We start from the raw sequence: 26,924 nt of genomic DNA, 5'->3' as shown, positions 1-26,924 counted from the left end.
CTGTGTGGCTCTCCCCAAACTTCCTGGGGTCCCCTTTGCTCTTTGTGAAGCCCCACAGCTGATGGGGCAGGGACTGGGTTGCTGTGAGCAGCTACTGAGTGGGGTTTCCAAGTTTGGTCCTCTCGCTTCACTGACCACATCCACGCCTCAAGGCCTTGCTTCCGTCTGGAGTCCACAGCAGGTACCGAGCCTCTCAGGTACCACCTGCTGTGGCTCCGGTCCTGGCCTGGCCACCTCGAGGGTTTCCTCCTTCCCGAACCAGCACCTGCTGGGATGTTTCCTGGTGAGTGTCCCTGCCAGTTGCTCATCCAGGGACGGGCGCCATTGGCCGCTCTCTCCGGCCTGGTCCTTGGATTGCGTCCCCAGGCTTCGCTTGTCCTGGCTGCAGGACAGAAGTTGCCCTGGGAGGGAGCCAGAGTAAGCGGAGATGAAGGTCAGAGCCCAGAGTCAGATGCCCTTGCTCACAGGAGTGGGGAGCCATGGGGGCCCGTGAGCTTCTCGGTGCCGCCCCGATGCTTGAACGAATCCCTGATGCAGAGTGTGTGTTCTGCCTTGGAGTCGGGCCAGGTCCTCCCTGAGCGGTAGTGGCCAGGGGGTGCAGGGTTCCTGTGGCGGGACAAAGAAGGACGTCTGTTGACGCACTGCTTCCTTGGCTCAGCCTCCCTCCTCCAGGACCCAGTGGTGGAGTGGTGGCCGAGAGGACAGTTTCCAGAGCCGGGCAGCCTGGGTCTAGTCCTGCAGATTCTCTCTCCGTGTGAATGGGGGAGGGAGGGCTGTGTGAGGGTCAAGTCAATATGCAAAGCACTTAGAACAGTGCCTGGTAGGGCAAAAGCACTTGGTCAACGTTTCATTATTGTGACCTTGGGCAAGTGATTACCTTCTTTAAGCCTCGATTTTCCTCATCTGCCTCCTCCTAGGTTACTTAGGAGATTAAATGAGGTAATACTGGTAAAGTGCTCAGCACGCAGCTTGGCCCATGGCCGAACTTGATAAAAATCATTTTATTATTAAGTTAGTCTAGTTTGCTGTCGTTGTGGCATGAAATACACCTTTTACCAGCTTCCCGGTGAAAGCGATTTTGCTTCTGTCTCCAGAGCATGCCGGAGCCTTCCCATCCCTTAGCCTGTACCCGCCTTGTACCCGCCTCTGCCCCTCGGAAGGTCCAGCCGCTCACCATCCAGACACTGGGTGGAGCAAGTGGAGGGTTGCAGGCGAGGTGGCTGCCCAGGGCCTCGAATGTGGACTTGTTGGCTTTTTCCAGCACAGAAAGGGCAGCAGTGGCCTGAATGCCCATAAAACCGTTCACTGTCTCCTGCTCCCCGGTCTAAGAAACCTGTCTCTGCAGACCGTCCAGCTCCCACCGAAGTCCCCCTGAGCATTTCTGGGGTCTCACGGCTGCCCCGGAATTCCCCACTATTGTTCTTGTCCTGATTTCCTGCAGTGGGAGAACCACTCCCTGGCCCCCCCATCCCAACCACTGAAAGGTCAAGGGAACTGTTCCCTCTTTTCCCCAGGAGTCAGATAAGCAGACAGATCCCCAGACAGTCACCACCTGTCCTCCCTCCCACCCCAGGACCCTTCTCTCCAGCTCTGGGTTTTCCACCCAGGCATCAGGGCCTCTGATCAATCCATTCCACTCCAAGCTGTTTCTCTCCATGGCAATTGATCCCGCCAGCCGTGAGGGATTAAATTTGCTGTTGTCAGAGCTGCCGGGGTAGTTCTGGCCTAGGTGGCTGTACCAGGGCCAGAAGAAGCCTATTTTTCAGGCCGGCAGGCTGGAGAGAACCCACATGGCAGTGCTGGGTTCCCCTCTGAATTTCCCCCCAGCCACCTGGCAGGCTATTGTGAGGATACCCCGCTGTGTGGAGCCGCCTTGAGACTGTAAACCCTAGAAGCTGAGCTGTGTCGCAGTCGCCCCGCGTAGATTCCGACGCTACGGAGAAGAACCCTGAAGCTCTTCCCACCCCTGCAGCCCACTCAGGACCGGCCAGGGAGGCAGACGGGGTCCCCGGAGCCTGACATCCCCTCCCGGGACGAGGCTTGGCTGCTGTGCCTGGTAGGAAAAGCGAGGCCCTGTGAAGTGTGCACAGACTCCCTCTGTGTGAACACTGTGCCTCCTTGTGAGGCTTCCCGACCCACACATCTGCTGCCCTGCACACAACGGGGCCGTGTTCCCACCCCGGGAGGGACCCTGCTCCTGCCGCCAGCACTGGGAGGGCGGGTGGGGGAGAGAGGAGGAGCCTGATGGCCAGATCCTGCCGTGTGCCCAAGACACCACATCTCACCGGGGCTCCCGCTTTGGGAGATCTTCCATGTGCCGGCCACCATCTAGGGGCTGGGGGTAGCCGGAGAGGCAGAAACACTTCCCTCATGGCGTTCACCTTCAGATAATAGACAAATAAGGAAGACATCCTTGTCAGGGGGTGCTGAGTAGCTGAGTACATGGAAAAGCATTAATCAGGGGAGACACATAGGGTGGCAGCAGGAATGGGACTGGTGAGCAGAGACCCAAAAGGGGTGGTGGTGGGGGTGGTCTTTCGAGGGGTCCAGTGCCCAGCAGTGAGCGGGTGCTCAGTATACATTTGGACCATCGGTGAAGTACAGGCTGTGTTGAGTGACCCGGGGGACGACTGGGAGGCGGGACTGCCTCACCCTGGCGCCCCACCTTGGCTCAGCCACGCACTGCTGGCTCCTGCTGCGTACGGCTTCCTCCCTGCCTCCTCCCTGCTCGGAGGAAAGGGCTGCCCGCCCCACCACTCCCCTCCCTTGCTGGGCCCTAGCCAGCCTGTCCCTTTAGGGTGCGTCTCTGCCTCTGCTCTCCAGCTGCAGACCCCAGGAGGAGAAAGCACTGGCCTTCAGGAGGGAGAGCAGTTACTGTGGGCGCCCCTTCAGCTTGCTCTGACTTGGGGTTGCGTCTCTGCATCCACAGCCTCCTCCTGGGCCTGTTCAGCATGTGTCGCTTCGGCTCTGCTTTTGCCCCGAATCTTCCGGATCAGGCTAGACCAGGTGGCAGTCGTCAGAAGAGCCAGCTCAGGTGTCAGGGCAGCTGGGGGATGGAGTTACACACCCCCAGAGACCGGACACTCCCGGCTTATGAGCTGGCAGCTGCGTGCTGCTGGGGGAGGTGTGGCCCTACGCCCTTGCCCTGTGCACGGCCACCCCTGCCTGCCCCTTCCCAGCTCTGTGCCCGTATGGGAGGGAGGAGCCTGGGACGCTGTATGGCAGAGTCGCTAAGGACACAACAGGCAGCCGGACCTGGCTTTGTCCTTAGTAGCTGTACAGAGAGGACACCTAACCTCTCTATACTTCAGTTTTCTCATCAGGAAGATGGGCTCATGCCCACTTCCTAAGGCTGTTGCTGGAGGTGTCGCCTGTTCCCTGAACAGTGTAATCACCCAGGAGACGGCAGTTGGTGATCATCAGTGTCGCCACCACTGTGGTGGACAGAGTTCTGCCTGGGTGGGGTGTGGTGGTTATGTGGGGCCGGGAGAAGTAGGGGCTGGGCTCGACTTCTCTCCCGGCGGCTGCTCAGTGATGCTTGTTGAACAAAGCCAGGCGCTGAGGCCTCAGGGAGGCTGTGCTGGCGGAGGTTGGGCACACAGATGGCCAAGGGAGCCTTCCAGGTCTGGCTCGCCGCAGCTTTGGGAATAAGAGAAGCCAGAGCCTGTCTGGGTTTCCGTTGGGACCCTGGGATGGGACACCAGGAGAGTGGCCCCTGAGAGGCCCAGTGTGGGGTCGGCACTCCTGCGTCCCGTGAGTGGGGTCACAGTGGGCTCTGGGGGGGGTGGGCGGGGGGGGGCGGGGGCTGGGCCGGTTTCAGCAGCTGCGTGCCTGATGGGAGAGGCCTGGCTCTGCTCCTGTGGGGTTGCTTTTCTTACCGACAGAGGAAATCTCACAGCCTTGCCAAGTAGGCCCAAAGTCGGTTCGTGGTGGACGTGTGCAGGGGTGAACCGCCTCCTGGCCAGGCTGGGCAGTTACGCTCTGAGGATGCTGGAGGTGGATGGCGTGGCGGCCTCTGGGCTAAGAGGAAAACAAGTGTCGGGGCTGCCCTGTGGGGCTCCCTCTGCCCTATCCCCTCCCCACTCCTGTCTGAGTCAGGCCACCACACAAACGTGTCCTATTGACAAGGCCTTGACCTACCGGCATGGGTCCCGGGCTGCAGGGTGAGGGCACATGGCAGCCCCAACCCTTGCTCAGCCATTGCAGATCCTGCATGGCCTGTGGGGCAGGCTGCCGTGAGGCCTGGGGAGGGACCAGTGGTGGACGGAAGGATCGCGTCTGTAGGTTTGCCGGGCACCTGCCTGTCGCTCCCACCAGGGGACATAGGCGGCTCTTCTCCAGCCACAAACATTGATGTCCCCAGCTCAGTGCTGGGCAGCTGGACAGAGGCCTGTAGAACCTGCCTGCAGGTAGAGGAATAAAACATCCCCTCGAGGAAAGCTGGGACCGGCGTTAAGTGCTGGGGCCCTTTGCTGAGGGAGCAGTCCCATCCAGGAGGCCTCGGGCTGTGGAGGCTCTGACCTAAGGGGGAGGAGACAGGACCCCAGCAGGTGGACATGGGTGAGGACCTCTGCCCACAAGTGACATGGCTGCTTGCTCAGTGCCCAAGTGGCAGCAGCAGGTATGCTGAGCGGATCCCCCCACTTCCCACTGCTCCCAGTAGGGGCCACGGTCACCATCTGCTTCAGTGAGGGTAGGCACCGAGTCAGGACTTGTCCCCATCCAGGAGGGAGGCGGCCTGCGTGGCAGACGGGCCACAGGACCTGGGTTTGTCCCGTGTTTCCGTGTAGTGGCCGTGTGGCCTTGCCCCACAGTAATGTGGGTGGGGGGTGACACACGTGTCTTCACGAGGGCTCAGGAGGGATAGGGCGGAGGATGCCACGTTGTTGCAAGTGGCCGCTCCCGCTGGGGCCCAGGGGGCCTCCCCTTCTGGGGTGAACTAAGCACACACAGGTGTCTGCCCAGAGGTGGGGTCCTGCAGCTACCAGCCAGCCTCTGTCCTTATATCCTAGCCCCTAGAAGGCTCCCAGGGGCTTTTTGGCATCGGGTATTAACTCATTTTGAGCTGTATGAGTCAAATAAAAGAAAAGTCTTCAGAGCTCTGGTTCGCTTAGGTTGAGAGAACTTCCTTTTCCTCTGCGTCTCTACACCTTCCTTTGGCTGACGGGAAGAATCCATCCTGTGTCTTCTGGAGAAGTCTGCCTGGTGAGTTTCTGAACTCTGCCTCCTCTCTTCCCTCCCAGGCCATCAGCATCAGCAAAGCCATCAACACCCAGGAGGCCCCCGTGAAGGAGAAGCATGCCCGGCGTATCCTTCCCTTCCCTGCTTCGGGCAGGCCGGACGCTGTCCCTCTTGGTCTCTGGGGGGAGGCAGGGAGAGTGAGAGGAGGGTGTGGGCCTGCCCTGCGTTATTATCTCTGACTGTGGACTTGGTGGGAAGTGAATTGGGGGGCGGGGAACAGTGCAGGTGGCTGGCCACCAGAGCTTTGTGAAGCGTGCCCTCGACAAGACAGAGGCCCGAGAAGGCGCATGCTCGTGTGGCCCCGGGCCAGCCGGGTCTCCTGCCTTGCTCTGCTGCTTTTACATTCTCAGTCCCATCTGGGCAACACCATCTGTAGTCTTGGGCTGTCGGTCCCGGTTAAATCTGTGAGGATTGACCTTGGCAGAAAACCATCGCTTTCGGTGAACTCCTGCAGACGTGGTGGGAGAGGGGTGTCGGGAGAAGGTGCTGGGTGGCTGTGGGTGAGGGGCCAGCCTTCTCCCTGCGTCACTCAGCTGCACTCGCTGAGCACCCCAGCCTTCCCTACACTTGAGTCTCTGCCTCTTGCACTTGGCCTTGACCCTGGTAGGCATCATTCTGGGCACTCACCATGAGAAGGGGGCCTTCACCTTCTGGTCCTACGCCATTGGTCTGCCCCTTCCCAGCAGCTCTATCCTCAGCTGGAAGTTCTGCCACGTGCTCCACAAGGTCCTCCGAGATGGGCACCCGAATGTGAGTCGCCACTCTCCACTGGTGCTGACAGGGGCGGGGCTCTCGGGCCCTCCACCTGCTGCTGCCTGAGCAGGCCAGCACCCCAGGGAGGCAGAGCAGTGTCCCTGTCCCCACCCCTCTCTGCCCTCGGTGTGCCAGCCAGCATGGGCGGTGCATACGCTGGGACCCCGCCCGCGTGAGTCCGGGTTCTTCATACCTCCCCTCCCCCCCCCCCCCCCTGCTGCCACTGCAGGTGCTACATGACTGCCAACGCCATCGGAGCAACATTCGGGAGATCGGAGATCTGTGGGTAAGTGCAGGGAGCAAGCATGGCGGCCTTAGAACCTTGCAGAGGGAATCGTCCAGAAAGCCCAGCCACGGTCCCGCTTGGCGTCCTGACCCCCAGCTCGTGGGGCCGAGTGAATGGGAGCTCCTTGCAGATGGGTGTCTTTTCCCTCCTTTCCCTCAGAGTAGAAGTCACAATGTTATCTGGGGAGACATTGGGGGCAGACGGACGTCAGTAAATGAAACCTCAACCTTGCTTTTAAGGTCTTGTCTGGGAAGCTCCAAATGCATAACTAACGGGCCCCCTAGCTCCAGAAACTCAGCAGCCCTGTGGTCCCTGTGAGCTGGGAAATGTGGCGACACCTCAGTCTGAGTGTCTGACTGGCGGTTACAGCCAATGTGAGGGGTACGGACTCCTTGCCCGCCACCACCCACCCCCCCCCCCCCTGACTGGGGCTGCTTTAGAATCTCAGGATTGGAAACTGGGTTCAAAAAACTTCCAGAAGATTCTTATCCATAATAAAGTTTGGAAGCCCCAAAAGCTTGTATTCTAGATCTACTCTAAGACCTCAGGGAATATGGGGGTGGGGACAGGACCTCTGGCCTTATTTGTCACCTGGGAGTACTGCTGGGACCTCATGGGGTAGGCCGGGGTCGGGGCAGGCCTCGGAGCTGGGCTGTAGAGGGAGGCCCTGCTGGCGTAGACACGAACTGCTGTGTCTCACAGATGTCCCTTGAAGTCAAGAAAATAGTGCCCGTGGTGGTGTTTGCGGACACAGGCCCAGTTGGCGTGCTTGCAGGGGCCACGGTGTTTGGAGGTGACCGGGGAGGCAGCTGGGAGGATGTGTACACGGACCCGGCAGAATGTGCCTCCTCGGCTGCCACCAGCATTTTAATGAAGCGTCCCAACTCTGAGCTGGCCTGTTGCCCTGGACAAAGAGCCTTCTTCTCGCAAGAGTTTCTTTGGCAAGAAGGACTAGGAGTAAAATTAAAAAAAAACAAACAAACAACAAAGAGCCGTAGACAAAGCGTAGGGCTGGCAGAGGCCCTTAGGAGGGATGTGTTGGCGGCCTCTGGAGGGCTGAGCGGTATTTGTACGTGAACGTCTGTCCGTGTGGCAGGTGGGGGAGGGACACTCAGCTGGCGTCCTGCACCTTCCCACCTCTGCTGTCTTGTTGGCCCCAAAGCGTGAACAGGTCCTGTAGGATTTGTGGGCATGTTCCTGGGGCGGGAGACCCTCATCCCAGCGCTCCTTTCTCCACAGGGACATTTGCATGACCGCTACGGACAGCTGGTGAATGTTTATACCAAACTCTTGCTGACCAAAATCTCCTTCCATCTCAAGGTAGTTTCCTTGGGCGTCATGGGGCTGGGGGTGGAGGACCTGGGCTTTTCTCTCTGTGATATCCTGGGAAGCCGGGTGGTGGCATCTACTGTGTCCCAACCTTGACCTGAGGGGAAACCAGAGGTGCCCAGGGTGCCTTGAGAGTCAGGGCAACTTGAGACGTTTTCCTCTAATGCCGGGGGGAGTGTCTGCTCTGCCCTTGGCTCCAGGCAGCCTCTTGCCCTGGTTGGACGTCCCCTCCTCCCTGTCCCCCATCTGTCCCGTCACCTGCAGCCCCCTCTGCCAGTGCCCGGGGCAGATAGAGGCATCCCCAGCATCTCTTCCTTTCCTCAGAAGCTAGAACCCGTTCTGGGCCGGGGCCAGCATGGGCCTCAGCTGAGTGGGGGTGTCCTCTCCACAGCACCCCCAGTTTCCTGCGGGCCTGGAAGTGACGGACGAAGTGTTGGAGAAAACTGCTGGGACCGACGTCAACAATATGTGAGTCCCTCAGGACAGTGTGGCTGCCTGGCGCCACCTCCTTTCTCCCTCAGTTTCCCCGGTGGCTCCCTCAGCGTTCCACACTCTGGGTCCATGAGGCCAGGTGCTCATCAGCGGCTGGCTGGGGCAGAGGGTCCCGTTCCCAGGAAATGAGGCTGAAGTTCAAGGGCTGGGGTTTATTTGGAATCTGGCCTCTTTGGCTGAAAGATGGCTGTCCGGCGCAGAGGCTCTTGGATGAACCGTGTTCCCTCTTCCCGCCTGGGGGGCGGGTCTCGTGCGGTGAGTCCCCTGCCCCTCTGCTCAGCCCTCCGCCTTCCCCTTGTAGCTTCCAGCTCACCGTGGAGATGTTTGATTACATGGACTGTGAGCTGAGGCTTTCTGAATCAGGTAAGCCAAGCAAGGAGGAGGCCCGGCCCCCTTGGGTTCTGCGTGGTTCCTCAGGGCCCAGAGCTGGATGAGAAGTTAGCCCCACCAGCTTATTCTGCCCCCGGTGTCCATGCCCCTGCTAGGAGGGGGTGAGGGGGCCTCCAGGTGCCCCCAGGACATGGGGAGAGGTGTCCACTGCTCCTGCAGGGCGCCAGGCCTCAGAGGTGTCCAGGCAGCGGCGCCCCCTCCTGACTCGGCTCCCCCTGCGTCGGGCATCTGCAGAGCCCTCCCAGGAGAGAGTTGGTTTGGGTCATCTTGCGTGTTTCCTGCTGTAAAAGGCCTGTGAGTCATGGACTTCACAGCCCAGGGACCCAGCAGCTGCTGGACAGGAAATCTCAGAGGGCTCGAGCTCTCGGGGCCGCAGAGGGGATTGTTCTGGGCGGCAGCTTCAGGATGTCTTGTTGGGTGACTCAGTGCTCTTTGTAGGAGAACGAATAGCAAATGCCTTTTTAAGGGAAAATCGGGATTTGAGTGAGGTGGGTCTGGGCAGCCTCCTGGCACTCCTGGATCTGGACTCTGAGCTGTACCCAGAGGAGCCCAGACCCCACTGGGGAGCGTGGCCGCCGGCCTGTGACTGGCAGGGACGAGACGTGCTTCTCACAGCGGCCCCCACGAGGGAAGATAGAGAAAACCCACAGTTGGGCGCCCCGCCCCTTGCAACACTCACCTCTTGATGAAGCACAAAGAAGGGGCAGCCTAGCGGTCCACAGGCCGGCGTCTCCCTGGAGAACCATCCTGAATGCCCCTCAGTGGAGAAATGGTTTTGCCTCGTATCAAACCCCAAATAGTATTTTATGTGTGTTTCAGTTTTTATAGGAAGATGTACTGGATGTGACATGTAATTGAATGTTAAGATTTAGAGGGTGAAGGACCATGTTTAGCTGCGTCTTGCTCCTCCTGGGCTTGGAGGTTTGCAAACGGTCCCACCCTAGGCCAGGTGAGGACAGGGCCCCAGGGCTTGTCCTGGCATCTGTGTCGTGCATGGGCCACCCTGGCATGCGGTCTGCCCGTTGTCCTTTCTCTCTGTGCCCTAGATAAGAGGCCGGCTATGGTGGGGGCAGCCTCGTGTTTGTCCCTGGCCCTCCTACTTGGCTGATCTCACGAAAGGCTTGATTGTCAGGGACAGGGGAGATTGACCCTGGGTGCAAGTGAGGTTTTGGGGTCACTTGGGGCTTTCAGAACCAGGTCCCGATCTGGCTGCCTTGTGGCTCTCATCACAGTTGTAAGATGAGGCACTTGGCTACACTGCTTTGAGCCTCCTTCTTCCCTCGAAGACTGAGGATGAGCTCAAGGCCCACGGGTACAGGACCTTCGAAGTCACCCTATCCCTCCAGCCCCTCATTCCGGGTGCACTGCGTGGTGGCTCTTGGAAACCCTTGCTGAGCTGACCTGTATTCTCTTTGCCCCGACCCTGCTGTTGCCCTAGTTTGTGAGGGCTCTCGGGTCCATCTGGGGCAGCCAAAGCACAGGGGCTCCTGTCCTAGCAGTTTGGAGCATGTTTGTGTCCAAGGACCTGGGACAGAGTTGTCCTGGCCTGGCTAGAACCAGCAAGGCAGGTCCCCAGGCCGCTGCCTCCCAGGGTTGCTCTGCCGATGCCCTGAGATGAGGGCGTGGGGCCCACCCTCTGCACTGTTCTCACGAGCCTGTCACCGAGGCCACATCCCAGCTTCCCATGCGCACGCTGTTCCCTCCACCTCTGTTTGCAGTTTTCCGGCAGCTCAACACAGCCATCGCTGTGTCCCAGATGTCCTCGGGCCAGTGCCGCCTGGCTCCCCTCATCCAGGTCATCCAGGACTGCAGCCACCTCTACCATTACACAGTCAAGCTCATGTTCAAGCTGCACGCCTGTAAGTCCCCCCGGCCCCCTGCTGCCCTGCCTCGGGCCCCCTGAGGTTCAGCCGGAGCCACAGAGGGCTGTGTTTAGGTGGCTTACGTTGACAGATATTGGCTGTATCAGAAATGAAGATCAAGACATTTAAAAAAGTTATTTTTTAAAAAATGTTTATTTTTGAGAGGTGGGGGGAGGGGGAGAGACAGAGAGAGAGAAAATCCCAAGCAGGCTCTGTCCACGCTGTCTGCACAGAGCCCGATGTGGGGCTCCAACCCATCAACCGCAAGATCATGACCTGAGCTGAAGACGGACGCTTAACCGACTGCGCCACCCAGGCGCCCCTAAAAACGACTTCTCAGTTAAATGTGACGTAGTACACTAGCCTTAACATAACCACCACAGTTGCGGTGGAAAAGCACTGCTCTCCAACACAAGGGTCTAGTGAGAAGAGGGGTGTGGTTTTACACGTTTGCAGTTCCCTGAAGTCCCTGGTCTTGAAGGAGGGATTGCCCTCTGAGGGCAGCCCACTGGGGCGCCTCGCATCCCGCAGGCTGGCGTGACACATCCAAAGAGGCGCACGTCACTTGCTCCCCGTTCACAGAGGGTTTGGCCCCGGTCGACCCTCTGAAGAGGTCTTGGTCCCTACGCCCCACCCTGAGAACCAGGAGCCTGGGGTGAATGAGCTGTTGCAATGCTATCAGCCCAAGCTGGAGTCCAGAAGCGATTTCACAGCGCCCCCTACAGGCATGCACCGATCAGGCTTGCTGTGGTCAAGATGCTGACTTTGGAGCGCCCACCCCCCCACCCCTTCTCAGAGTCGAGAGCCGCCACACCCCTGTAGGGGTCTCCCCTCACCTCACAACCCCTCACCTCACTCTCCCAGTTGGTGGGGGGCCTGGCCAGGCAGCAGGTGCTCTCTCCTCTACGATGGTTTCTAGAATGTGGTGGAGCAGAGTGGGAACGGGAGGGAGGGAAGGTTAAGTCTTTGCAGGTCACAGAGCAGGGGGCAGAGGGGAAGTCCTGTCCAACATCCCTGCCCTCAGGTCTCCCAGCTGACACCCTGCAAGGCCACAGGGACCGGTTCCACGAGCAGTTTCACAGGTATGGCCCGGGCAGGGAGGAGGCTCTGCGGCCTGGTGAGCTGGGCTTCCTGTCCAGGTCCGGCCCCTCTGTGACCTCCCCTCATCTGCCTCTGCAGCCTCAGGAATTTCTTCCGGAGAGCCTCTGACATGCTCTACTTTAAGCGGCTCATCCAGATCCCCCGGCTGCCTGAGGTACCTGTGATATTCCCCAGGCTGCCCCTGGGCTGCAGCCTTGTTCCTACTCTGGGCGCGTGGGGGACCCTGGGTGCCTGCTGGGGCCCCACTTGGGCGCTGGGGACGACTGAGAGGGTCTTCCCCCGGGGCCGTGAGCAGCTCCCACTCATTGCCCCTCCCCCAGGGACCTCCCAACTTCCTGCGGGCCTCAGCGCTGGCCGAGCACATCAAGCCTGTGGTGGTGATCCCCGAGGAGGCCCCTGAGGACGAGGAGCCCGAGAACCTCATTGAGATCAGCACAGGGCCCCCAGCTGGGGAACCAGCGGTGAGGTTCCCCCTTTTGGTGGGGTGTCCTTCTGCCCGCGCCCTGCCCTGGCCTGCAGGGCCCGGGGGCGTGGCCCTGGGTCACCGTGCTTGTGTGGCAGGTGGTGGCCGACCTCTTTGAGCAGACGTTCGGACCCCCCAATGGATCCTTGAAGGATGACAGGTGAGGCGAGGTGAGGGCCGGGGGCCGCCTGTGGCGGGGACTGTGCGGTGGTCAGGACTGACCTTGAAGGCCATCTGTCCCCAGGGACGTGCAGATCGAGACCCTGAAGAGAGAGGTGGAGACGCTCCGCGCAGAGCTGGAGAAGATCAGGCTGGAGGTGAGGGCGGGGTCGCGGGGCCGGGCTGTGTGGCGCACCCCCACCGGCGCACACGCGCACGGGGTCCCCATACCACCGTCCTCGGGCCGCACAGGCCCAGCGCTACGTCTCGCAGCTGAAGGGCCAGGTGAACGCGCTGGAGGCCGAGCTGGAGGAGCAGCGGAAGCAGAAGCAGAAGGCGCTGGTGGACAACGAGCAGCTGCGCCACGAGCTGACCCAGCTGCGGGCCGCCCAGCGGGAAGGCGAGCGGAACCAGGGCCTGCGCGAGGAGGCCGAGAGTGCGTGAGCGGCGCGGGGCCGGGGCGGGGGGCGGCCGGCGGGCGGGCGGGCAGCTGGGGACCACCGCCTCCCCTGCCCCCTGCAGAGAGGGCGAGCGCCACTGAGGCGCGCTACCAGAAGCTCAAGGAGAAGCACAGCGAGCTCATCAGCACACACGCCGAGCTGCTCAGGAAGGTAGGTGGAGGCACGGGCGTGACGGGCGGACGCTGAGTGGGGCCCCCTGGCGGTAGCGGAGCGTGAGCCTGTGCCTCACCTGCGCAGAACGCGGACACGGCCAAGCAGCTGACGGTGACCCAGCAGAGCCAGGAGGAGGTGGCGCGGGTGAAGGAGCAGCTGGCCTTCCAGATGGAGCAAGAGAGACGGGAGTCCGAGCTGAAGGTGCGTCCCGGGCATGCGTGGGCCCCCGTGGCCCCGACTCTGGTGTCCCTTCCCCCACCTCCACCCTGCCCGCCGTGACACGCTGTCCTGTCCCAGCTGGAGGAGCAGACTGACCTGCTGGAGAAGCTCAAGAGGGAGCTGGAGGCCAAGGCGGGAGAGCTGGTGCGCACGCGGGAGGCCCTGAGCCGCACGGAGCAGGTATGGCCGCTGCATGTGGGGTGGCCTCCGGGAGCCGGCCGGGCAGGAGTTAGGGTCCTCTTTCCCGTGAGCGGGGCCATGCCCGGATGCCAGTAGCTTGGTTCAGTCCTGGGGTGCAGCTCTGACCCAGGGGACACGGGAAGGGGGCCCTGGCCTTCGGGAAGTTCTCTAAGGGGAGATTAAGGAGAACGTGGCTCTCGGGGGTGGTCCGTGAACCTGGGTGGGGACGGGGTGCGGGCAAGGCCACCCTGCTCACGTGCCGGGTGTTTGCAGAGCGGCTCGGAGCTGAGCTCCAGGCTGGACGCACTGAGCGCAGAGAAGGCCGAGCTGAGCAGTGCGGTGCTGCGACAGGAGGCGGACCTGCTGGCGGCCCAGGGCCTGGTGCGGGAGAAGGAGGCGGCGTTGAGCCAGGAGCAGCAGCGCGGCTCTCGGGAGACGGCTGAGCTGCAGAGGCAGCTGGCGGACAAGGTGACGCCCCGGCTCCCCCCTCCCCCCCCACAGCAACAGCTGCGTCGAGACCCGGCCTGCTTCCCGATCGACCGAAGGGTTGCGCGTCCGCCCTGTACTTCCAGAATATTTTTACCACTCCAAAAAGAAACTCTTCACCCACGAAGGAGTTAATCCCCACGCCCCTCTGACAGCCCCAGCCCCTGGCAACCTCTCCCCTCTGGATCGACCTATTGCAGACATTGCAGGTGGACGGGACCTCACGATAGGACTGGTTTCTCTCACCGAGCAGTGTTGGCCGGGTTCATCCAAGTGTCGTGGCCCAGTAGTGTCCCACGGCCAGAATGCGTTGTGTGTACTTGTTCATCAGTTGGTGGGTGTTTTCACTTTGGCAGTTGGGGGTAACGCCATGAACCAGAGGGGCTGTGCCGTTTCTGTTCCCGCCAGGAACGTATGCAGTTGTCCATTTCTGGGGAACCTTTTTTTTTTTTTTTAAGTTTACTTTGAGAAAAAGCGAACCGGCCGGGGTGGAGGGGCAGAGAAACAGAGGACAGAGGGTCTGAGGCAGGCTCTGTGGGGCTCGAACTCACGAACTGTGAGATCACGGCCTGAGCCAAAGTCAGACAAACACTTAACCGCTGCCCCAATTTCCCTACAACCTTAACAGCACTTGTTACTGTCTGTGGTCGTTTTAGCCACCCTAGCGGGTGTGAGATGGTATCTCCTTGTGGTTTTTTTGTCTCGCATTTCCCTAAGGGTTTATGGTGTTGAATGTCTTTTGTGTGTGTTCATTGCCTTTTGTGTATTTGGGGAGAAATGTTTGTTCAGATATTTTGTCTGCTTTTTAACTTGGTTGTCTTTTGTTTTTTGGAGATAGGGTGGGGGAGGGGCAGAGGAGGGTGGACAGAGGATCCAAAGCAGGCTCTTTGCTGACAGCAGAGAGCCCAACGCAGAGCTCGAATTCACGAACTGTTGAGATGGTGACCTGAGCCAAAGTTGGACGCTCAACTGACTGAGCCGCCCAGGCGCCCCATCGGTTGTCGTTATTGCCGAGCTGCCCGCGGGCTCGTGATGGAGCAGTCCAAGCAGGGGGTCGGTGCGGGGCCTCTCCTCAGACCTCCCTCCCCAGCGAGGGTCCCAGCTGACCGCCTGCCTGGCTGCCACGGCGCTGACCCCCGGTTGGGATGTCCAAGCCGCCTCTCCCCTTCCCCCCAGGAGTCTCAGGAGCAAGAACTGAGGCGTAGGCTTGTGGACGAGCAGTTTGCAGTGCTCCAGGCCACTGCCACCGAGGCCCAGCGCATCCTGCAGGACGCCGTGGCCAAGCTGGATGACCCCCTGCACGTGCGCTGCACCAGCTCGCCGGGTAGGGCCTTTCCTTCCCTGCCCGGTGGGGTGCTCAGCCCGCCCTGAGAGGAGGGGCAGAAGGCGATGAGGCCTCAGGCAGGCTCCGCCCCTGACCGCCTCTCCCTGTGCCCACAGACTACTTGGTGAGCAGGGCCCAGGCAGCCCTGGACGCCGTGAGCGCCCTGGAGAAGGGCCATGCCCAGTACCTGGTGTCCGGGTCAGGTGAGCACGGCGGCGGGGTGCCCATTCCGCCGGCCATGGCTGCCTCCTGCCACTGGGGAGCTTCCCAGAGCTGTGCCCCCTGCACACGCCCACCGGGAGCCCATGCCTGCCTGCCAGGGAGCCTGGGATCACCCAGACCTAGCTTTGTTCCCGGCTTGGCTGCTGTCTAGCCGCTTGACATGGTGTAGGCTCTTCTTCCCCGTGACCTTCCTCTTCTCCGCCCCCCACCTCCCATCCCCCGAGCCTGCTTCTCCAGGCCCTGGTGCCCGTTAGGCTTGTGGGCAGAGGACGTGAGCAGCCTGCCCGGCCTCGCCCTGTGGCAGTGGCGTGAGGGTTCCGTTTCTCCTTCCCCCACAGACGCCTCTGTGCTGGTGGCAGCCCTGACCCACTTCTCCCACGTGGCCGCAGACACCATCGTCAACGGCGGTGCCACCTCCCACCTGGCACCCACCGACCCTGCCGACCGTAAGTGGGCCCCAGGCTTGACTCCCACCTGGGACCCGTGTGGACCCAGGGAAGGCGGGGGCCTACACACCTGGCGCGGGGGCATCTTCCGGGGCTCCCGGGTGACGGCCCCTGACGGACCTCTCCCCGCCCAGGCCTGATCGACACGTGCCGGGAGTGCGGGGCCCGGGCTCTGGAGCTCGTGGGGCAGCTGCAGCAGCAGCAGACCCTGCAGCAGGCCCAGCCCGGCCTGGTGCGGACCCCGCTGCGGGGCATCCTTCAGCTGGGCCAGGTGAGGTGTGCGGCCGCGGCGCCGGGTGGGGGTCCGCAGGGGTGAGGACGCTGGGGTGAGGCTCCGGGCCCCAACTTCCCCACACCCGCCTTTACTTCGGGCCGAACCGGTGCTCATTTGTGGCACTGGCAGCTGGAGGACACGGCGCAGGGACAGAGCGCCGCTCCAGCCTCTCCCAGGCTCCCCGGGGTTGCTGGGACTCCAGTCCGCCCCGCCTGACTCCTAGATGCCTCTTCCCCAGGAGCTGAAGCCCAAGAGCCTGGACGTGCGTCAGGAGGAGCTCGGGGCCGTGGTGGACAAGGAGATGGCGGCCACGTCCGCGGCCATCGAAGACGCCGTGCGGAGGATCGAGGTGAGGCCTGGGGTGCGGGGGCTCCTTCGGTTTCTGCCGGAGCCCCGGAGGCTGCGCTGGGCTGAGTGCAGGCTCTGCCCGCCTCTGCGCTCCCGTGCACGGGGCGGACGGCTCCGTGGCCGTTTGGGGGGCGGGGGGCTGGTCCGGCACCGCATCCCCCTTCCTCTCACACCGCCCTCTCAGCCCGCTGACCTCTGTCACTGGCTGTAGGACATGATGAACCAGGCCCGCCATGCCAGCTCCGGGGTGAAGCTAGAGGTGAACGAGAGGTGAGCCCCACTTCACCACTCCCGAGCCCCCCAGACCCCGGGGTGTTCTGTCCTGCCTGCCTAGCTCTCCACAAGGGACCGGGAACAAGTGCAGCCCGGCCTGCTGAACAGCCGTGTCGGGCCCCGTGGTGGTCCACGCGGAGGGCAGGCTCTCCAGGGTCATGCTGTAGATTCCTCTCTCTTTCTCTCTCTCTCCCGCCCCTGCCCCTGCACCTCCCTGCTTGCCTCAGGATCCTCAATTCGTGCACAGACCTGATGAAGGTGAGTGGCTGACTGCGACCCCAGGGTGGGCTGCGTGCCTGGGAAGACCACCCCAAGAGTGACATGTGTTTTGGTCTTGGCAGGCCATCCGGCTCTTGGTGACGACGTCCACCAGCCTGCAGAAGGAAATCGTGGAGGGCGGCAGGGTGAGCGGGCCCGATTCCCGAAGGGGGCGTGAGCTCAGAGCCCTCCGGATCACTCCACCCTGGGCTTCAGCTGACCTCAGGGCTCCTTCAGGCACGAGCTTCCCGGAGCGTGCAGTGATCCGACACCCTCCCCCCACCCAGTGATGCACACGGTGCGCCCGGGGTTCACGCCTGAATCCCGCCGCGGCCCAGGGACGTACCCTCGTGGCTGAGGTGAAGGCAGAGGGGCCCCATGTGGGGCTCCGTTTCCACCTGCACCGTCACTGACTGGTCCCCCCCGCCCTGCCTTGCCCTCCTGTTGTCGCTAGGGGGCAGCCACGCAGCAGGAATTTTATGCCAAGAACTCCAGGTGGACTGAAGGCCTCATCTCCGCTTCCAAGGCCGTGGGCTGGGGAGCCACGCAGCTGGTGTATGTCGCCCCAGGTGGGGGGCGGCAGGGTGTTCGGTGCTCAGGGTCTGGGGAGGGAGCGTGGAGGCGGCCCGGGGTCCAGAGGGTCGGAGACCCAGGCCCCAACCCGGCTCTGCCCGCAGGGAGTCGGCCGACAGGGTGGTGCTCCACACGGGCAAGTACGAAGAGCTCATCGTCTGTTCGCACGAGATCGCAGCCAGCACGGCCCAGCTGGTGGCGGCCTCCAAGGTGAGGCTTCACGCGCAGCGGCCTCTCAGGTCTGGGCTGTGGCAGACGGGCCCCACGTGCTAGGGGTGTGGCTGACCTGCCCCCGCGCCCCCCCCCCCAGGTGAAGGCAGACAAACACAGCCCGCACCTGAGCCGCCTGCAGGAGTGCTCCCGCACCGTCAACGAGATGGCCGCCAACGTGGTGGCCTCCACCAGATCAGGCCAGGAGCAGATCGAAGAAAGAGGTGAGCCCGGGCGCTGGCCGCAGCCGGGGTGGGGGCGGGCGCAGAGGCACTAACCTTGTCCCGTTCTGGCTACAGACACCATGGACTTCTCCGGCCTGTCCCTCATCAAGCTGAAGAAGCAGGAGATGGAGACCCAGGTGGGTGCCTGCGGCTGGCCTCCGTGCCTCCCGCTCCTCCTCGAGGGCCCAGCTCTGGGAGGGCGGGCAGGGTGGGCCACACGGCCGTGCTGAGCGGGCACGTGGGGCTGCAGGTTCGTGTCCTGGAGCTGGAGAAGACGCTGGAGGCGGAGCGTATGCGGCTGGGGGAGCTGCGGAAGCAGCACTACGTGCTGGCTGGCGGCGTGGGGACACTGAGCGAGGAGGAGCCCAGCCGACCCAGTGCTGCCCCCCGTGGTGGGACCTCCAGGAAGCCACCCCTAGCCCAGAAGCCCAGTGTGGCAGCCCAGCAGGACCAGCAGGTGCTGAGCGTCGGCACTGGGGCAGGGAGGGGCCCCGGGGGTGCCGTCCCTGTCTCTGCTCCCCAGTCTGCGGGACTCGGGGCAGAAATGCTGCTTCAGCAACACGGGGAGGATGGTGGGGGTGGGAAGGCTGCAGGGGGCCGAGGGGAGGTAGGGTGTGTGGGGGCCCAGCCATGTTCGCTGAGCCCCTCAACTTTGACTCCTGCAGCTGGACAAGAAGGGTGGCATCTACCCGGCTCAGCTCGTGAACTACTAGGCTCCCGAGGGGGCCAGCAGGCAGGCCTGGGCCTTGGGTGGCCGCCCCATCTCGGCTGCGGAGCCTCCACGGGGTGTGGTCCCCCACCCCACGGACCGGATCAGTGTCCCCGAGGTCCCCAGCCCTCGCTGAACCCAAAGGATCAGGGGCCGGTTCTCCGTCTGCAACAGGCACTCGTGAGCGCAGCCAGGATCTAGCAGGCCCGAGCCACAACGTCTTCAGGAAACACATGGAACATTTGTAATATTCTGAGTTCAAGCTTTCCTTTGTGAGTTTGTATTCACCCTGAGAAGCAGGGCCCCAGGAGCGGGACTTTGGGTAGGACCTCCCCTGCCTTTTGAACTCAAGGTCTGAGGTTAGCGATGAACGGTCAGTCCATGCTGGCTGTTGGGGACATAGGCAAGATGTGGTAGCTACTTGTAGCTTTCACCTACTTGTAGCTTTCGGGCACTGAGTCCATGGCGATGGGGCTGGGGTGGCCTCAAGCAAAGCAGACTGCTCCAGAGCGGCCTAGCATTGCCCTTTGTCCTTGGGCCTCGCTCCAAGGCATCGGGGACGGGAGTGCGGAGGTCAGGACCTTTGGGGAGATGCGGGCCCGGCGGGCACAGGTGCTGTGCGGTCACTCCAGGAGTTTGTTCCGCCGGAATCTATGGTGACCCTCCTGTGTCCTGTCCTTCATGACCCTGATCTGGCTGCTCCTGCCCTGGAGGCCCCGTTCTGCCTGTTCCCCTTTGCCGCCCCCACCTCCCCCCTGCCTCCTTCCCTCCCCTCCTCATGAGGTGATGGCCAGACCTCTCGAAGGCCTCCCCAGCTCAGCCACAAAAAGCCCAAGAACTAGGACGCCTGCCTGCCGTCCTCCAGATCAAGGGCACCTTTGTGCCCGGCAGCCTGGCCGCAGCCCCGCTCCACCGTGGGCCTGCCCTGCCCCCACTGGGAGGAGGATTTGCAAGAACGTGTGTTCCTTGGGCCCCCCGCCCCGGGAGTGCTTGGGAGGAAAGGACCGGCAGCTCCCCCCGCCCGCAGGGTGCTCCGGTACCAGCCACGGTCTGGACATGAGCACAAGGAACCAGCTCTTCTGCTTTGCCTTTAGTCTTTCCTTGTGTTGAAGAGTCAGACTGGCAATAAAATGCACTTGGACTGTCGTCACTGCCCTACCATGAGGGGCCGCGCCTGGGCTGTCATTTCTCCAGGGCCGGGACGTGCACCGCAGGGCAGGGACCCACTTAGTTGCTGCAGGTAACAGGGCACTTGGAACTACGGAAGAGCTTGCACAGCTGCTTCTGGTTCCGCCTGGCTCGTTTCCTGGGAAGTCTGTGACTTGCGGCCGTAGGACGGACACCTCCGTGGTGAGTCGCGGCTTGGGTCTTTCCTCCCTGGCCTCTACTGCCACCCCAAGTCCCCTGGGTTCTTGTCCACACACACCCCCTCCCCCTCCCCCAGCCCTGTCAGAAGCCACGCTTCTTTGGGAAGGGGGAGGAGTGACCACTGAGTCGCTGCAGTTAAGAACGGCCCACACCGGGGCTTGGCGGTGGGCACGCGGACTCCTATCTGGTCTGGACTGAACCGGCGTGGCTACACACAGCCTTGTATTAAGAGAGCCTAACAGGCCTCTGGGTTCCCAAGAGCACAGCTGGCTGTGCAGACACCCGCTTTCTGCGGGGGCGCCCCCGCCAAGGGCTCCCGGCCAGGCGGCCTTGCCTTGGCACGCTGCCCACAGCGCGCCCCCTTCCCCCGCAGGCCACCGGCATTGGTGGAACAAAGACCATGCAGGTCAGGGCAGAGAAAGATCAACTTGGGTGGCTTCCACCGCATGTGGCCTCAGAGGAGAGTCTCACTCCCTGTGCCCGGGGTTTCCCAGAGCATGAAGTGGGGCCCTGTCCCCCTCCGGACCAGTATGCGGTGTGGGTGGGGTGAAGTGCTTTGAAAACTTCATAAACAGGGCGATGGAACCGGGGCCTGGTTCTCGTTTCTAAGGGAAACCAGCTTCAGGAAAGACTTTCAAGCAGACGACTGGCTCCACCACATGCAACCAGTGAAAACTGGCACGAGTCCACTTACTCGAGACACAGAAAGGTTAGCTGGTTCTGAAAGCATGTCCTCAGTGAGCAAATCTTTTAACTGGAGACCCCAAACAAGAAGCCCCGCATCTGATCTCATCACGCCCCCTACCACCGGGCCTGCCTCCCTGACGACCTCACAAGCACGGGGGGCCCGGAGAAGGGAGCCAGTGTCCTCACCAAGTGTGGCTGTAAGCTCTCTGCCACAAATTCTCAAACGAGCACACGGATTTCTCCAGAAAGGCTTTCCTCCTCGTCCCGGGAAAGCCCCAGCGGTGCCTCGGGCGCATCCTCCCCGTGCAGTGATGTGCAGGGAATGGCATCCCGTAGGAGGGCTTCACGGGGCTGTTCTCCGTGCTCGCCTTCCGACCAGTGCAACGAGGAAGGTCCTTCCCAGATGCCCAGGCCCTGGCACACGGTCCAACCCAGGGGGTACAGAGGGAACCGGCAGGGTCTCTCCAGCCTCGAGAGGGGAGCAGCAAGTAAGTCTGGGGTGGTGGGAGGGGTCCTCTTCTCCAGGACGAAATGTCACCCACTCAGTTCGATCACTTATTTGCAACAAGCCAAGAATGTCCGTCACTTCCCTCGGCGATGCAGTCTGTGCCGGCGACCGTGCGGTCAGGGCCAGGGCGAGACCAAGGCCAGAGGGCAACCACGGCCGCAGTGTAGCCACACTGTGACACAGGAGCAGTGTACTACCTTTTCGTGAACACGAGTGAAGGGCAGGAGGTGGGAAACAAGAGAGCCTTTTATCCTGTCCGTGCCAGGGACCTTGGTCAAGGCAGACGCTTCAAGGATGGTGGGTGGCTTTTTAACTTCGACGCACAAGGCAGCTTCGCGGTCGGAATTCTGATCAGTGATACTCTAGAACCACACATATCATGAACATCCCGGGATAAATAAAGGACAGAACTCGTTGTTAATCCTGTTTATTAAAAAGGGTCCTACAGCTTTACAACCCCAGCTCAGGCCTGGCCCTGGAGTGAGGCCAGCCCTTCACCACATCGACACCAAGCTCACGCCCTTGGCTCCACCCCGTGTGGGCTTGTGGGTGTCCCCCCACCGACCTCGGGGTAGGCAGCAGAGGTACTGGGGAGGGGCGGGGCGGGCCCTGATCTCCAGATTCGCAAAACAGGGCAGGCACGCCCATCCCATTCGGCTGTGACAGTCCAGGAGAACCATATGCTAACTGAGACAACGGGTTGGTGGCCTCGCCTCTGGCCTGCTGTGACAGACGCCGTTTGAGCACTGCCTCCAGTCTGTCACTAGGGCAGGCGAGAACCCAGAGGGCCAGGAGGAGCCAGGGGTGTTCCCAGGGCGTCTGCCGATCCTGGTGCTGGCTTTCTCCAAAGCATGACGCCATGCTGCCGGACTCCCTCTGTCCCCCTCCCACCCTGAGGCCCAATCAGAGGCAGAGAATATTGGCTACGAGTATCCTGGCTCAAGACGGGACAGAATTCTTCCACCTGCAACACGACGACCTTGGACAAGCCCCTCTGGGAACACAGAGCCAGTAGTGAGAGCTACCCTTCGGCCTGCCCAGCCTGTGGGCCTGCAGGGGAGCCATGGACGGCCCCTCATTGGCACCAGGGGAAACTAAGGCACAGCACAGGCACCCACAGGTGTGACCATACACTGCTTGTAAGAAAGGAAATTGCATTCGCTTCTGCACCTCAATCTGTTCAAAACAAGATGTGCATTTTTATAAAGTTTCCCTGAATGGTCTTGTGTCAAAAAAGTTTTCTTTCCCAATATAAAACAGGAAAATTACAGACATAGTAAAAATACTGGGGGGAGTATTTCTTCGTAGAAACCGTCAGGGGCTGGCCCGAGGTGGGGGAGAGAGGAGGAGCCGAGGACGTGGTCTGCTGTGCAAAGTCCGGCTCGGACCAACCTTCCCCGGCCCGGCTGCAACGTGCCCAGCCTCCGGACCTGGCAGGGGGCCGAGTGCAAACCCTGCATGTGGCTTTGAAGCATCCAGGTTCGGGGGGAGGGACGATTGGCCACCCCAGCCCACCGATTCAGTAAGCACCTTCCAGGCAAGCCCACCTGACAGACCCTCACCAGGGACAGCGGCGGGCAGGGCCACACAGCACTGTCTTTTGTGCACAAAGCAGGAACGATGATGCAGCTTATTAAAGCTGCAACGGGAGGAACACGATTTTAAGTGAGAAGGGAGGGAGGCTTTCCCCCCCCGACTTAGGAGTCCATCAACACTATGAGACTTAGAAATCATACTGAGAACACAAACCGGTGCGGCCGCGGGGATGCCAGGCTGAGGCCCTGCACGCACAACCACCTGGGTGCAAAACCGGGGTCTACGTCTACTTACCACTGACCTACAGTTCTACAAACGGGGGCGCTGGCGCAGGGCCACAGCCCCCCGGTCCTCGCAGCCTGTGTGTGCCGAGCCCTGGCCAGCAGGTGCAGGCTCCCCGGAGGGACGGGGTCACTCACTGGAGGATGAAGCCCGGCTGGTGTGGAGGCAGCCGGGGCGGGGGTCTCTGGGGGAGAGCGGGCGGGTACGGAGACATGAACTGTGCGGAGAATCCTTGCTGGCTGGGGAGGCCCACGCGGGGGGGCAGGGGAGGACACTGCGATCCAGGGTACGGGAAGGCCTGTCCTGAGCCCATGGCAGCGGTGAACGGTGTGGCCAAGCGTCCTGCAGGCACCGGGGGAGGCGGCGGGGGGATGCGCCGAGGTAGCACAGAGGGGGGCCCGCTGGCTTCTGAGGTAGGGTAGGGCAGGGGGGCAGCGGGCACTGGCTCGGGCACCCTGGGTGGCAGCGGGGCGGGAACCGAGGCCTGTGGCAGTCTCTGTCCCTTCAGCACCAGCTCCTGGAGCTTCTCGATTTTCACTCTTCGTGTGTGGGCCAGTTTCCGCTTGCTCTGATAGACATCGATGAAGGAGTCCAGAGGAAGCTCTCCATCGAGAAACTTCTCTGCCATGTTCTGAAAGGAGGAGGAGAAACTCGTTAAAGGACGGTTCAGCCCTTGGGGAAGGAGCTCCCTTCACCACCACCCCCACCCAGCTTCCATCACCTGTACCCCTCCCCCTCGATCCCATCTGCCACGTGCTCCACGGGGCAGACCCTGGCTGACCTCCAAGGAGCCCCCCAAGCTCCCACAGAGAGAAGGGGACAGAGGTGGGCTGGCCCTGACCACCCGCCCCACCCCACAAGCTGGACGGCCTTAGGGAGAGCCAGCCTCAGATCAAGGGGGCCTCTCAGCAGCCCTGAGCTGTGGGTTCGCCTGGCGCGGAGGAAGCCACCATACCCACTTGCCCCCTTCCCACTAAGCCGGCCGGAGTCCCTTCCTTCCACTGGTTGCGCCCTGACAGACACACCCCCTACAGGGGCAGCAGGACAGAGACGTGCTCACGCCCACCCGGGCCCCCACCCAAGAAACCCAGGGGTTACTCCCGCCCCGCCCCCCCCGGGTGGCCTAACTTGGCAACCTGCCACCCGCCCCAGCTTGCTACTACACAGCACGACTTCTGACCCTGACTCATCACCTTATCACTTAGGGAGGCCCAGGCCTCCGGTGCTCGACTGGCTACATCTCCCAGGCTCTGCCCTGCCCCCCGATTCAAAGCCACCGGCGGCCGTGGCGCAGACTCCCCATAGGGTGTGCACCCCTGGCCTGAGAACCAGACTCTCCTGGCCATGGAGGTGTGGCACTCGCCGCCCCCTGGAAGAACTGGCCCCCCGGTCACCACGCCCCGGGGCACTGCCCCCCCCCCCCCCCATCCACCCGGCACCAGCTGGCTCTTACCTCCGTGTCTTCCTCAACCTTGGCTCCTTCTGCCTGAAGAAGCGCCAACAGGGTCTCCAAGGAAGCGCTGCTCGACTGTTTATCTGGAAGAAGCAAGAGGTGTGAGAGCAGGGACAGCCAGCCACTCACACCCCCCCAGACTCCTTGCCACCCGCCTGCCAAACAGCGAGCACTTTAACTGGAAAGGCACTGGGAGAGTCACACGCCGAGAACTCGCTTTCCAGGAAGCTCAAAGTCAAAGCCTTAAAATCCAAGAGGAGGAGCACACAGGACAAAAGCAGGGGGAAACTGGGGGCCACGCCATTCATCCTCCTCCGCACCCCGCGTGTCCCCATCCCGACCACAGGGGGCCCTGACCCAGCAACATGACGCACCACTTCGTCACCCCACGCAGATTTCCTTTGAGTGTTTGAGTGAGAACTTACACGGTATATGTAACTGAAGCGTGTGACCTGCGCTTTTACAAACGCATAAACCCCACCTACCACCCAGATCAGGACGTAGAACATCCACAAAGGCTCCAGGGGCCCAGTCCCAGAGCCTGCCCCGAGGCGGCCCCGCTGCGGAATCTCGGCCTGGCTGGGAGCCTCACGTACGCAGGTCACACGCGTGCCGGTCCCTCCCACTCCGCACCGTGTCTCTGACATCCACCGCCCGCCCCTTTCGGCGTCCACTGTGTGGACCTGACTTACTCTCCCTTCATTCTGGACACAGGAATTCAGATGGCTCCCAAATTCAGCTACTACAAATAAAGCCACACACAGACACTCTCGTCCCCGTGGACAGACACGTGGACAGACACGAAGGTCCGCCACTGCCGGGGCGGCCCCAGGGGCTGAGACAGGCTGTGTCCCAGAGTGAGCACGCATTGCGTTCAGGCAGGTTTTGCCCAACAACTCTCCCCCCAAGGTGGTTTTAACCCATCTACATTCCTCCCGGCAAGGGAAGGGCTCCCAGGCAGCGCTGGATGTCACCAGGACTGGCTCTGGAGGGTGAGCAGACTGTTGCTGCACTTGTGCAGACAGTGCGAGTCTCACCACCTCACAGAAGGGCTGCGTTTTTAACCTTTTCTTCATCTCCGCCCCCTCGAAAGCCACCTCAAGCCCTAGGACTTGACACTGAGTTCCTACCGCTCTTTGTAATGACTGTCGGTGTAAGCGCGACATTAAAATGAAATGTTCCGGGGCGTCTGGGCGGCTCAGTCGGTTGAGCGTCCGACTTTGGCTCAGGTCATGATCGCGCGGTCCGTGAGTTTGAGCCCCGCATTGGGCTCTGGGCTGACAGCTCAGAGCCTGGAGCCTGCTTCAGATTCTGTGTCTCGCTCTCTCTCTGACCCTCCCCTGCTCATGCTCTGTCTCGCTCTCAAAAATGAACACTAACAAAAAAAAATTTTTTTAATGAAATGTTCCTGGGGTGCCTGGGTGGCTCAGTTAAGTGTCTGACTTTGGCTCAGGTCATGATCTCACGGTTTCGTGGGTTCAAGCCCCACTCTCTGCCCCTCCCCCGGTCACCTTTTGATTCTCTCTTAAAAATAAACATTAAAAAAAAAAGTTCCCATGATGGATATTTGTCAACACTATCTTTGAGCACCTAACTCCACAGGATAAAACGTTTGTTGAATAAGAAAGTTACCCTTTTCTGCACTGTTTGGAGAAGGTGAAATTTTGTTTAAAAAGTGGTTACATCTCGGGGCACCTGGTGGCTCAGTTAAGCCTCCAAATTCAGCTCAGGTCATGATCTCACAGTGTATGAGTTGAAGCCCTGTGTCAGGCTCTCTGTGCTGACAGGTCAGAGCTTCGAGCCTGCTTCAGATTCTTCGTCTTCCTCTGCCCCTCCTCTAATCATACTCTCTCAAAAATAAACATTAAAAAAATGAATTTTTAAGTGGTTAAGTCTCTTTTCTAAATAGGTGAAATGATTCCATACATAAACTTTTTCTTTGTGGCATTAACCATGGTCTTAATCTGAAACTTTTCCATAATAATATTTCTTTCCTGGTAATCTAACGGCTTGAAAATGTGTCCTTCCCTCAACTCTTTATTCTTGGAGGATCACCCTGAAAAAGTTACCTAATTTGGTCTTCTTTATCTGATAGGCTTCAAAGAGAACCTGGAGTTCCTGGTATTTCTGGGTCAAACGTGCTTTCAGGGCGTCCAGCTGAGGCTGGTACAGAAGGTTTCCTTCTGCCAGGCTCCGGTTGCTGGCGAGCGTCATTTCTTTGTTAAGCTGAACATTCTGCGTCTGCAAGGAACACAGGATGGTGAGAAGCAAGTATTAGTTCCCGGACCAGTCCCCCGAGGTTCCTGTGCCCCACCCTCAGCAGCCACCACATCTGCTTCCGTCTGGCTGGTCACCAGGCTGGGACCACATGCGGGGCCGCTCCCAGCCCAGACTCCAGCCCCTCTGGGTTTCTAGTTTGGACACAGCTCCCTGTTCTTAAAGAGCAAAGCCACTTCCTTTCCAACGATTTGCAGACAGGCTTTGTCTTGTGACTTGTCAAGGCCTTTTGCTTCAATAGCCGTGCTGTGACTGGAATCCCTTACTGCCGCCATTGTGCTTCCAAGAATAAACAGCTGTAAAGATTTAGGGCTAGATTTGTTCAAAACCTGTTTCTGCTGCTCCAGCGGAAGTTAAAGAATCACTTTTAACAGAGG

The 26,924-nt window shown here is 61.0% G+C and overlaps 2 protein-coding genes and 1 long non-coding RNA gene across 5 annotated transcripts in view; 2 read left to right on the top strand and 1 right to left on the bottom strand.

The window, feature by feature from the left end:
• HIP1R (huntingtin interacting protein 1 related) overlaps nucleotides 1-18,862 on the top strand; it is a 28,466-nt gene extending 9,604 nt beyond the window's left edge. Inside the window, exons 2-32 of one of the 2 annotated variants that reach the window (XM_027044288.2) lie at nucleotides 5,244-5,307; nucleotides 5,849-5,991; nucleotides 6,224-6,280; nucleotides 7,520-7,600; nucleotides 8,001-8,077; nucleotides 8,403-8,464; nucleotides 10,210-10,350; nucleotides 11,378-11,435; nucleotides 11,533-11,608; nucleotides 11,775-11,915; nucleotides 12,016-12,077; nucleotides 12,162-12,234; nucleotides 12,329-12,512; nucleotides 12,599-12,687; nucleotides 12,775-12,891; nucleotides 12,988-13,089; nucleotides 13,363-13,557; nucleotides 14,752-14,899; nucleotides 15,016-15,102; nucleotides 15,460-15,567; nucleotides 15,702-15,838; nucleotides 16,080-16,190; nucleotides 16,401-16,459; nucleotides 16,690-16,720; nucleotides 16,804-16,866; nucleotides 17,175-17,275; nucleotides 17,398-17,503; nucleotides 17,604-17,727; nucleotides 17,803-17,864; nucleotides 17,978-18,184; nucleotides 18,393-18,862. In XM_027044288.2, coding sequence (XP_026900089.2) covers nucleotides 5,244-5,307; nucleotides 5,849-5,991; nucleotides 6,224-6,280; nucleotides 7,520-7,600; nucleotides 8,001-8,077; nucleotides 8,403-8,464; nucleotides 10,210-10,350; nucleotides 11,378-11,435; nucleotides 11,533-11,608; nucleotides 11,775-11,915; nucleotides 12,016-12,077; nucleotides 12,162-12,234; nucleotides 12,329-12,512; nucleotides 12,599-12,687; nucleotides 12,775-12,891; nucleotides 12,988-13,089; nucleotides 13,363-13,557; nucleotides 14,752-14,899; nucleotides 15,016-15,102; nucleotides 15,460-15,567; nucleotides 15,702-15,838; nucleotides 16,080-16,190; nucleotides 16,401-16,459; nucleotides 16,690-16,720; nucleotides 16,804-16,866; nucleotides 17,175-17,275; nucleotides 17,398-17,503; nucleotides 17,604-17,727; nucleotides 17,803-17,864; nucleotides 17,978-18,184; nucleotides 18,393-18,440 — 3,114 coding nt within the window. In that variant the 3' untranslated portion in view covers nucleotides 18,441-18,862. Of the gene's footprint in view, nucleotides 1-5,243; nucleotides 5,308-5,848; nucleotides 5,992-6,223; nucleotides 6,281-7,519; nucleotides 7,601-8,000; nucleotides 8,078-8,402; nucleotides 8,465-10,209; nucleotides 10,351-11,377; nucleotides 11,436-11,532; nucleotides 11,609-11,774; nucleotides 11,916-12,015; nucleotides 12,078-12,161; nucleotides 12,235-12,328; nucleotides 12,513-12,598; nucleotides 12,688-12,774; nucleotides 12,892-12,987; nucleotides 13,090-13,362; nucleotides 13,558-14,751; nucleotides 14,900-15,015; nucleotides 15,103-15,459; nucleotides 15,568-15,701; nucleotides 15,839-16,079; nucleotides 16,191-16,400; nucleotides 16,460-16,689; nucleotides 16,721-16,803; nucleotides 16,867-17,174; nucleotides 17,290-17,397; nucleotides 17,504-17,603; nucleotides 17,728-17,802; nucleotides 17,865-17,977; nucleotides 18,185-18,392 lie in introns of those variants that run through there. The other variant, XR_008291847.1, reaches the window with a different exon arrangement.
• Nucleotides 18,863-18,873: 11 nt separating this feature from the next.
• LOC113595167 (uncharacterized) lies at nucleotides 18,874-21,420 on the top strand. Its single transcript, XR_008291848.1, has 2 exons — nucleotides 18,874-19,676; nucleotides 20,178-21,420. It is a non-coding gene; the product is annotated as an uncharacterized LOC113595167 (long non-coding RNA).
• VPS37B (VPS37B subunit of ESCRT-I) overlaps nucleotides 21,413-26,924 on the bottom strand; it is a 27,546-nt gene continuing 22,034 nt past the window's right edge. For both annotated transcript variants that reach the window (XM_027044289.2, XM_027044290.2), the window contains exons 2-4: nucleotides 26,340-26,511; nucleotides 24,271-24,353; nucleotides 21,413-23,448 (exon numbers count right to left, since the gene is read on the bottom strand). In XM_027044289.2, coding sequence (XP_026900090.1) covers nucleotides 22,951-23,448; nucleotides 24,271-24,353; nucleotides 26,340-26,511 — 753 coding nt within the window. In that variant the 3' untranslated portion in view covers nucleotides 21,413-22,950. The remainder of the gene's footprint in view (nucleotides 23,449-24,270; nucleotides 24,354-26,339; nucleotides 26,512-26,924) is intronic.

Source organism: Acinonyx jubatus, chromosome D3 (genome assembly GCF_027475565.1).
Source record: "Acinonyx jubatus isolate Ajub_Pintada_27869175 chromosome D3, VMU_Ajub_asm_v1.0, whole genome shotgun sequence".
NCBI lineage: Eukaryota > Metazoa > Chordata > Mammalia > Carnivora > Felidae > Acinonyx > Acinonyx jubatus.
This window is presented reverse-complemented; position numbering and strand designations above follow the sequence as displayed.